Genomic DNA, 10,491 nt, shown 5'->3' with positions numbered 1-10,491 from the left:
TCGGACTCTCCCGGGCCATCCCCAGGGCGGTCACTAGAGGGCACCAGACTCCGCCCGTCGGGGAGGAAGCCTGGGGCTAAGGGGGGGCCCTGAAGGGCCGGGCCCTTGAAGGCTGTCCATTCCCCTAAGCCTGATTTAATTTAATTCTTTGGGAATACGCTCTTATTTTGGATATATTATTCTTATTAGTAGATTCTTCTTATAATTATATTCATGAAGAATCTATTCCTGAATATAAAGAATTCTCACAAATACACTTTTCTTACCCCCGTCCCTACCTCACCCCACCCAACCTCCCCTCTCTGCTCTTTAGTCTTCAGAAAAAAAGGAACTGGAGCAGAAGTCAATTATACATTCCTTGGCGTTCTGGTGTAAAAAAATGAGAATTGTTCCAGTTAATTTAAATGGGGTCCGCAGACTGGCCCCCTCCCAGATGGGAACAGAGATGAGGGGCTGCAGGTGGCCAGTCAGTGCGCACCAAATCCTGAGCACCCTTGTGCCTACAGTCATCACCCCATCTGTGCCTCTGTCTCACCCAGGAGGGCACAGCATGATGAGGGAAGGCTCGGCACCTGGACACCCAAAGGACAAGGGTGTGCAGCCTGGAACCCTGGACGTGCACGGTAGCTCCAGGTCCAGTACCTGAGCTTGCAGGGTGGGCAGGAGGTTCACCAGCTGCAAGAAGGGGCGAGAGTCAGCAGAACAGGCAATGATGTCGGTCAAAGGAGCCGCAAAGAGAAGGAGCCCTGAGTGAGGCCCAGGCGGGGCCTGAGTGGGTCCCACAGTGCCCTAAGCAAGGCTCTGGCAGATGGAGGCAGGTGAGGGAGGGCAGGAGCCCCAGAGCCTATTAACCACAATGTGTTAGGACGCTTCTGAGAAACATAGGATACAATGTACTTTCATCTTATGTTTTGCATTTTTCTAGGCTAGGAATTGAGGTGAGGAGGGGCCGTGGGGACAGTAGCTGGCACTTGGGGGGGGTGCTCCCAGCTCCTGGGTTCAGACACAGGCTCAGGGCCATCCTGATGCAGACTTCCTCACCCCACACATGGTGATCTAGTGGCATCAAGTCCTGGACACTAAGCAAAAGGGGTTAAATTGCAGAAATGGGAGTTGCAACTCATCTAGATCTCACCGGTGGGGTCTCCACTCAGCCGCCCGCTCACGGCTCCCTTCCTGTCTCCAACCCACCAGCGTGTCTGAGCGGCACACCTGAGCAGCACCCTCCCAGCCCAGAGCCTGTCACCCTTCATTCAGGGAGCCTGAATCCACTTTCTAAAAAAAAATTGCACCAACAGCATCGCTCCCCTCACCCCCACCCCAAAAGGCCCCGTGCTGCCCGCCCCGGCCCAGCCCCTGAGTCCCCACACTGGCATAGCAGGAACACCACGGCCACTCGCCCCTCAGTCATGCTTTTATTCTGCAGCTGGCAGGTCAGCATGCGCAGCTTCTGGCGTCACCGCGCTGTCCTGGGTGGGTCTAGGGCAGGGTCCAACTGGGGGAGCTGAGTGGGACTGTTGCTATAGATGACAGTGGAGGCCGGTGACAGCTCCCAGACAGATGGCTTGGCACTTCAGGAAGCCTTTGCTGTCTAGAAAAGTTGCCTCCTCTGGCGTGGGGCCTGTGCAGCCTGGTCCCTGGGTGGTAGCGGCCTCCCCGAGTCCAAAATCAATGTCCCTGCCTGCCCTCCCCTCCCACCTCCCGCCCTTTCCCAGCTGAGCAGAAGCCCCTCATCCTAAAGGTCACAGACATGCTCCTGGGGACAATCCTCTGAAAGGAGCTGTTTGAGGTCACTCCCTCACTGCCTCCTAAAATGTCAATGGCTGATTAGATTACGCTGCCCCCACTTGCATGGGAGAGGGAAGCAGTGGGACCTGGCCTCACTGGTTAACCGGGAAAGTGTGGCCCGGAGGGGCCTTGGAGGTGATGCCAGCGGCCTAGTGGGTGGGCTCCCCGCACCTGCCATGAGGCCACTGTCTACTGCACCCCCGCCCCCCCGGGAAGGGCTGACCTTGGGCCCAAGGCCTGAAACTGAGGAGTTAGTCAGTCAAAGGAAGACGAAGAACTCCCAGATCGGACCTCACAGGCCTCACTGAGGCTCACCCAGGACCTGTCCCTCGAAGCCACGCAGCCAAGGCGCTGTGCTGGGGAGCGTGGCCTCAGGCAGAGCGCATGCAGGAAGGGGCAGGGACAGCGGACCCAGACCCCCAGGGGGGCCGACGGGGGTGAGGCAGGGGCTAAGGGAAAGGCCTACCCTTCCCGTTACCCAGCTCCTCAGGCAGCCAGACCCGGGAGACAACCGGCCTGGCACCTCTGGGACCACAGCCCGAAGCTGGGACCCCCAGGCCAGCCTGGCCGACCGTGTGCTTTGGGTCTGCATGCACGTGTTGTGTGTGTGTGTGTGCGCACACGCCCGTGCATGTGTGCGCGTGCTAGGAAGCAAGGCAGTTTGGGGAGCGGGGTCAGGGCAGTGGAGGAAAGGGAGCCGGGCCATGTGGCAGAGATGAAAATCCCTAAGAGGCCACCCCAGGCCAGGCTCCCGCAGAGGCCCAGAGTGTCCCGACTGCAGACAGGCTCCTAAATGTTGATGTTCTTCAAGTCTGCGGAGCAGCGGTACCTGCCGTCCAGGCACCTGGCGCACAGCAGGTTAGGCAGGCAGGGGCAGGTGTGGTGCTGGCGCTTTCTGAAGAAGGGGACCTGGGGAAAGAGGAGAAGAGGGTGACACCTTCATCGTAAGGCAGGTGGGCCTCCGGGCAGGAGCCTCTGGCCAGCCCAGCCCCTCCAACCAGCACGACAGTAACAGTTATCATAGAGGGGGAAACTGAGGCACAGAATGGCTGAGAGACATACCAAGCTCACATTTGTTCCAGAGCTGGGATTGGAACCCTGGCAATCTGGCTCTCGAGGGCGTAATCAGCCACGACGCTGTGCTATCCACACCAACCTTAAAACTCCTCAAGCCCCCACGCGCCCAGCCAGGCGCAGCGCCTCGCCGACCCAACGCACGTACACACGTACACTTGTTGACTGGATCCCCCTCATAGCTCCGCTACGACGTGCTCAGCGCTGGTGGGTGATGCGGATGCCGCTGCCGTCTCTGCTCTGTGACTCTCACCCTGAGACTAGACCATTGCTATCTCCTCAGGGAGGGTGACAGGGATGGCCATGATCACAGGTAGTGCCAGACCCCCGGGTTCAAATCCAGGGTCTGACAGTTGCCAGCTGTGTGACAACTGGCAAGTTCTTTTTTTTTTTTTTTTTTTTTAAGATTTTATTTATCTACTCATGAGAGACACGCAGAGAGAGGGGCAGAGACACAGGCAGAGGGAGAAGCAGGCTCCACACAGGGAGCCTGATGCGGGACTCGATCCCGGGACTCCAGGATCCCACCCTGGGCTGAAGGTGGCGCTAAACCGCTGAGCCCCCCAGGCTGCCCTGGCAAGGTCTTTAGTGTCTGTATCTCAAGTTTATTATCCGCAAAATGAGTCAATAATGGCACCTACCACATATAGTTGGAAAGAGGTTTAAACTACTAATTGCCAAAGGACTTAGCCTGGAAGGTGGCCCGTGGGAAGCATCAGCATCAGCTGTTATTGCCACCGGTGTGCCTTCGGGAATATAGATCTACAGCCGAACCACCTCACACACCCCGAGGCAGCAGGGACTGCCCCGTGCTGTCCCCTCCCCACAAGCAGTCAGGACTGGGAGGGTGACCACAGGAGGATGCCTCGAGCCCAGAAGAACCCGGGGCTCCTGGGTGCAGGCATGCTCCCCCAAGGACATAAGGGACCCCTGAACCACGGGGAGCCCAGGGGAGGTGGCTGGCATGCCCGGTCCCGGCAGGGCTGCAGTTGCTCCTGTACCTGGCCGTTCAGAAGCAAAGGCCTCAGAGCCCTTCGGCGCCCCCTGGGAAGCTAGGTGCGTAGGCCCCAAAGAGGAGGAGGGCCTCCTTAGAGCTTGTGCCCTGGGAGCGGGGCTTGCCATACCCTAACCAGACCTTGGATGGGAGGCCATTCCATGAGTCTTACTTCATGCTCTGGAGGGAAGGTTCCTGGGGGCAGAGGGCACTCAGGACCCCTTGAGAATCTGAATTTGTCAGATCTGAAAGAGACTTCAGGGGTGCTCTGTCTCATGCCCCTCGTATACTTGAGGCAACTGAGGCCCACAGCAGTCGCCCCAATTGCCCAAGAGCATCTGCGAATGAGCAGCTGGCATAACCCCTGAGTCTAAAAGGCTGTGTCATTAGTACCCCCAACTCCACCCTGGGCTCCTCCAAAAAGCAAGGATGCCCAACAGTCCTGAGATGGTACTAGAGTCAGAGTCAGAAAATCGGGGTCGGGCCCCAGCTGTCTCTGGCTCCGTGCCTGGAGTAGGTCCGTGCGGTACCTTGTGGCTGCCGGGGTGACACTCCTCTCCTTCCCGCCCCAGCGGGGTGCACATCCGAAGCCCACGCAGCCACAGGCTGACAGCACAGCAGGTGCCTGTGCCGCACTGGACATCCCGCTCACAGGCCTGCAAGGGGAGACAAAGGGGTGCTGTTAGTGCCACCCAAGGGACACCAGAAGGGAGAGGTACATCTAAAACCCTCGTGGCAGGGAGGGGCTGAGGGCAGCTCCCCTCACCTCAGCCTCACACCCAAGCAGCACATTCTTGCTCCTGCTCCACTCAGGGCTCAGTGGGGGATCAGATCTGCATCTGAGGACCCCTCCAAGCCCCCCTGCAGCCACCCAGTAGGGAAGCAACACTCCTCTTCTGACCAGCCTAGAGGTAAATGCTCAGAGGACGCTGGCAACATTGAATTGAATTCCTAGAGGTGCAAAGAGCAATGATGGTCCAGGCCCCTGGGTGGTCAGTCCTTTGATCAAACTCTCCAACCTTGATCCCACACCCTGGTTGGTGCCTCTGTTCCCCATGCCGGCCCCGCCTGGGCCCTCACCAGAAGCCCAGCCTCACCTGAGACACTAGCACCCCAGAGGACAGGGGTCCCCCCCCATGCTTCTCTGCTGGCCTCCTTCATCCCCAGATAGGGATGGGCCCCTCTGGGTTGGGCTCCAGAACAGGAGCGGAGCAGCCGTGCCTGGTTTCTGGAAGTTGCCATTTGTAGAGAAGCCCACACAAGCCTGCTTTAAACAAAAGCCTGAACTGGGGGAAATAGGCCTCTGAACAGCTCCAGGCTCAGGTGGGGCCACGCGGGAGAAGCACAACCTTTGCACCTCCAGAGAAGTATGGTAGCTTTCCTGAGCTGAGATTCGCAGTGGGGTTTGGTTTCCATCTTTATGTCCAACAGAAGGCCCCAGAGCACCCTCTGGCTCTCTAGGTGGGCCCTGGCAGGAACTGGAAGCTGCCAACTTGCTCAGCCCCAGGGAGGGCGGGTGGGGGCGTCGGGCCTGCTTGCCCCTCGGGGACACGCGGGTGACATTCGCCCGTCCATGCAGGGCTCCAGCCCAGCAAGGACACATCTCCCATACCACGCAGCCCCTGCAAGCCCAGGGCTAGGGCCAAGCAGACCTACCTGACCGAAGTGGGGCGTCATTGTCCCCTGAATCCAGGATGGTCACGGTCCGGGGAGCAGGGGCGCATGCCCATGCCGCCCAGCCTCTTCCTGGGAGTCGGCCTCGGGGCGGCAGCCGGGCATGAAGAGTGGAGGGAGGTCCTGCCCCCCAGCACTGGGTCTCCCCTCTCCTTGCCATGTCTGTCATGCATTTCCTCCTACACTAGTTCTCTCTCTCACTGTGCGTTTCAAAGTGTCCTCTTGAAGGGTTTACTAGAAAGATTTTACCACCACCCTTTGGCCAGATGTTGGAGCTGGCACAGTGAGGTCACCTGGCATCAAGGTCAGCCCACAGCTCCCATCCCTCTTGGTGGCTTCTCTCCTTTGTTTGCCTCACCGATCATCAGACTACACCCTAGGAGGATCCAGAGGCTGATTCATCAGGTATAATTTTGCCCTGACAATGTTATTCATGCTCTGGGTCTCAAAAGCATTGACTTGCCTTTAATAATTTGTTCATCTTTGAAACTCAGTCTTTTTCCTTTAAAAAGGAGATGAAAGAAGTTTTCCTTTCTGTGAACATGAAAACTAATGGGATTCCAGGAATCGTTCGGCATTTTTCTACATTTCCATTCTCTATGTAAAAAGTTGAAGGATGCTGGAAAAATAATAAATTTCTCTCTCTCCCTCTCCCTCTCCCTCTCTTTCTCTCTGGCAGCTTTTATCTGGAAAGCTCTCAGGTATTACTCTCTGTTTTAGTAAGAATGGTCCCACCACCATATCACATTTGGGGGTGGTCCCGGGGCGCCCACAGCCCGAATGTTGCGCATCTGACCGGCAGCAGAGCGCCCCTGCGGGGGAAGCCGCCCCCCCCAGGAGAGGAGATTTCTACTCGCGACCTGATGCTTGCTTTTGGGTACACCCAGCCAAATGCTCTTATCAGAACCAGGCACAATTAAAATACGTAAATAATAAAGGAAGGAAAGAATTTCAAGACAATCTCTTAAGAGTAGAAAAAGCAGAGGTTAAACGTCCCCAATTAAAGCTACTAAGATCACTGCCTTTAATTAAGTCAACATGCTGTGTAAATTACACTTGACATGTGGACCAGATTGTATAAATGAAAACCAAAATTTACACAAAAGATAAATCACCAGGTGCTAATCAACTTTATAAAGGAATTCCTTATTACACAATGGGCAATCTTCGTGTTACCAAAGGTCTAAACTTCAAAATGTTTGATGTTCTCCTAATGCAATTGGAAATAAGATTTGATTTACACTAGATCCCGTCTAGTGCGGTGAGGTCGAACTAATCTGCAAGTCGTATGGAACGGCCCTCTCAATGCTGGCTGACCACGGACACCCCAGGCTTTTTCCGGTTTGCCCCCGCGTGGTTGCAGCCTCCCATCCCATGCAGACCCCCACATCCTCCCAAAACCCAGGGCATAGAGGAAGGTGGATGCCTTACCCCCGTGATCACGGCACAGTCCGACACAGTCACTAGGAGGAACAGGATTGAAACTCGCATGGCACCTCTCATGGTCACTTGGGGTGAAGGCGCAACGCTGGCGGCGCCACTGCCTCTCGCTTGCTCCTGCTCAGCCCCGTGCGCCCTGGGCAGGCCAGGCTGTCCGGCCCCCTCCCGCCTCCTAGGTTTATGCAGTCGGATCCAGGCTGCCTGTGGGTGCCTGTCTCTGTTCTTCCGTTCCCGTCACCAGTGCTATTCAGATGATCTCAGGGATGAACATGAGACCTGAATCCCTGATGACATCAAATCACCATCAAAACTAATAAAGATGAACAAACACATCGGGGGCGTTGACAGTGGCTCTAAGTGTCCAGGGAGTGCAGAGATGCGGTCGGTTATATACATTTCATTCCATGGTCTTCTGTGCCTCTGGGGGGGATGGGGGGTATCCTTCTCTTCTGCTTGGGGTGGGCGGTGGGGGCAGCTCTGGCAATGAATTAAGGGATTTACAACATCACCATTTATCTTTTTCTGCTCCAAACCATGCAGCATACAGGATCATCAGTCCCCTGGCAGTCAAACCAACAAGAATTATCTGAGCATTTACCATTTGTTCAGCACCGAGTTGGTGGCCGACAGGACACAGATGGGTGAGGCAGTGTCGCAGCTCCTCTAAAAGGTTAAAATTCCAATAGGGGGGTATGAGACAGTGAGAAAATAAGGCCAGGCTGACGAGGTTTATGTCTCTGAGACACACACATGAGGAATTGCTCTACAAGGGGCTCAGGGGAAATACCAAGTGCCGCTTGGTACAGGAACCAAAGGGCAAAAGGTGAACCAGTGCACAGGGCTCTGCAGAGCACGCTCAGGCCAGGGTGTAGCCAAAGAGAGCCAGGAGCCTCCCCGCTGGGTTTGGGGTCAGCATGAGAGTGGGTTCAGGTACCAGTCTGGTAGGAAGTTGACTTCAGGCATGGCCCCTCCTGCTGGGAGAGGAAGCCCCCAGTCCCAGAATTCCCATGCCGGCCAATCCAGACAGAGCTCCCGGAATCCTGTACCAGACAGTTGGCTTCTCTCCACAAGGATGAAAGCTATTATTTGTAATGTATGCTTTGCAGTATGGTAATAGATGTGACACACACCAGTGAATACATAAAAGATGTCTATAGTCAACACTTTGGGAAACTCGTTATGCAAGTTCAATCAGGTTTTTTACTGCAGGACTTTTCAGAGCCTTTCCTTGGCTACCAAGCTGGAAATGCAATTCCTAGTGTTTCCCAAACTGAATTATCCATCAAAAACTTTTTTCTTGGAGTGTCTCAGGGAAATAGAGTTTCCACACAGAAACACTGGTAGGCGATTGTGAGTCCAGAGAGAGCTAACCCCAGAGGTTGACATCTTGACTTCTGATCCCAAGTGGTTCATTAGTTTTATGACCCCAAGAATATTGTCAGTCTCTCTAAACCTCAGCTTCCTCACCTACAACATGGGAGTGATAGTACCACTTACACCATGGAGTTTTGTGAATATTCATCTATTTATTTTTTCATTGACTATATATTTATTTATGACTACTCCATCGAAGGCACTGCTCTTGGTGCTGGGAATAAAGCAGTGAACAAAACAGGGTTTCTGCTCTTGTGTGGTTTTTCATCTGGTAAGGAGATAGGTAATAGACACCCAAACAAATAGGTTTATAATAAAATGGCTAGGTGTGCTGAGTTCCATTAGGAGCAGAAGACAGCAGAAGTTAACAACAGGTGGTATTTTGGATGGGGTGAGTGTCTCTCTGAGGACACTAGAGAAGACCAAATAAAGTGAAGGAGTGATCCAGACAGGGCCTGGGCAGGAAGAACCAGTGCAAAGGCCCTGTGGCAGGGCCTCCTTGGCCAGTTCCAGGACCAGCAAGGAGGGTGGTGAGCAGGGGAATGAAGTGGATACAGTTGGAGCAGGAGCCAGGGACCATGCCCCACCAGCCTTGCAGGACACGGTAGGGACCTGACTGCAAGTGTGCCAGAGTTCTTGGACGGTTTGGGCAGGGAAGGGACAGGATGTAATTTACACTTTGAAAGGATCTCTCTGGCGGCAGGGAGAGAGTTAAATGAGATGATGGGTGTGACAAGCTTATCTTCATGCCTGGTACAGAGCAGCGTTCACTACCTAATAGTAATTTTTATCGCCAGAAAAAGATGGACCTATCTGCCTTAATATAAAACTCTCCTATGAGGTGAGAACCAAAATAATGAACCTGTGCAGCCCGCCTGTGCACTGTGGCACCAGAGACCCAAGAGACCACCGGCCTGTCAGATGCTTCCCTGGAGGAAGAAAGCAGGACCGTGCTGGGTGCTGGAGTAGCTCCTGCGGCGGCCCTGTGGGCTCTGGGCTCCCGCACAGATGCCACCTCCCCGGCTTCCCACTCTCACCCCCTCCCTCAACACAAAACTAATTATCCCACACGACTGGTGAAGAATGGTAGCCTGAAATACTGTCACAAATAAAGCCAATAACATTGATTGAAAGCGTTTCATTCACCTTGAACGCCGGCCCTTGAGGAAAAGCCAGCTTAACTGAAGGAAGGTAAGGGATATCTGGTGACTTTGGTGGAGATCCCAGAAGAGGTTTGGGGGAGCTTTTGGGGTTCTTTACCTGAGAACTCAATTAAGCAAGCATTCACTGCGTGCCTCCCACATGTCAGGCCCAGGAGCTTGTGGTTACTGGGTCTAATTTCTCTCTGGATCTTGGAGCTCTCCTGCTCCTGCGTACACGAGGATTTCGACAGTATCCTTAGCACACGTTAGCCAGATCACGGTTACTTTGGGCTGACAGATGTAGCACAGAAGAGAGAGCGGGAGGCGAAGGGACCCTGAACTACATGGGCAGGAACCCAGCAGACGAAGGAAAAGTGAGTGGTGAGAAGAAAAACACAATGACAAGGACTAACAATGAACTTGCGTCCCCCAAGGACAAGAAAGCTGGTAAGATGTGCGGAGCCAGAGGGGGTGAGGCAAGTGGATGGGGGCAGCCCGCTGCCCAGTGATTGTATGAGAGGGCTCCGTGCCACATGCCTCGTGACTGGGACCTGGCCTTACTTCCCACTGTAATTGAAACCAATGTCACCATTTTGCAGACTGCACAGCTCTGTGTATGTGTGCCTGTGTGTGTGTGTGAACACGTGTGCAGGTGGCAAGCAAGGGCCACTCTCTGGACCCAGATTGATGCTGACTGGGCTTCTTTCCCTGAGATGGTTTACCTTCATCCACAGAATAAATTTAACTCTGAGGGTGTTGGCGTTCCCTTCCAGCCATGAGGTCCCTGTCTACAAGCTACAAAGCAGTGCATGTCCAGGGACTGCCCTCACTGCCCCTACCTGAGTGGGACAGAATGTGATCACTACCATTAGTTCCTTGCCAATAATTAAGTGAGAGTTGACTCTGGCTCATTTAAGAATGATATGAAGAGGGGCGCCTGAGTGCTCGGTCGGTTGGACATCTGACTCTTGACTTTGGCTTAGGCTATGATTTCAGGGTCATGGG

At 54.5% G+C, this 10,491-nt stretch overlaps 1 protein-coding gene across 1 annotated transcript; it reads right to left on the bottom strand.

Moving 5' to 3' along the window:
* Positions 1–2,394: 2,394 nt before the first annotated feature.
* PROK1 (prokineticin 1) lies at positions 2,395–7,033 on the bottom strand. The gene is made up of 3 exons (XM_072833956.1): positions 6,962–7,033; positions 4,387–4,512; positions 2,395–2,697 (listed from the first exon to the last, which is right to left on the bottom strand). Exons 1-3 carry the CDS (start codon positions 7,031–7,033, stop codon positions 2,578–2,580), a joined length of 318 nt encoding a protein of 105 aa, XP_072690057.1. The 3' UTR covers positions 2,395–2,577.
* Between the last annotated feature and the right edge of the window lie 3,458 nt (positions 7,034–10,491).

The sequence above is a fragment of the Canis lupus genome, chromosome 8 (assembly GCF_048164855.1).
Source record: "Canis lupus baileyi chromosome 8, mCanLup2.hap1, whole genome shotgun sequence".
NCBI classification, from domain to species: domain Eukaryota; kingdom Metazoa; phylum Chordata; class Mammalia; order Carnivora; family Canidae; genus Canis; species Canis lupus.
Note: the sequence above shows the minus strand (reverse complement) of the source record. Positions and strands in the feature narration are given on the sequence as shown.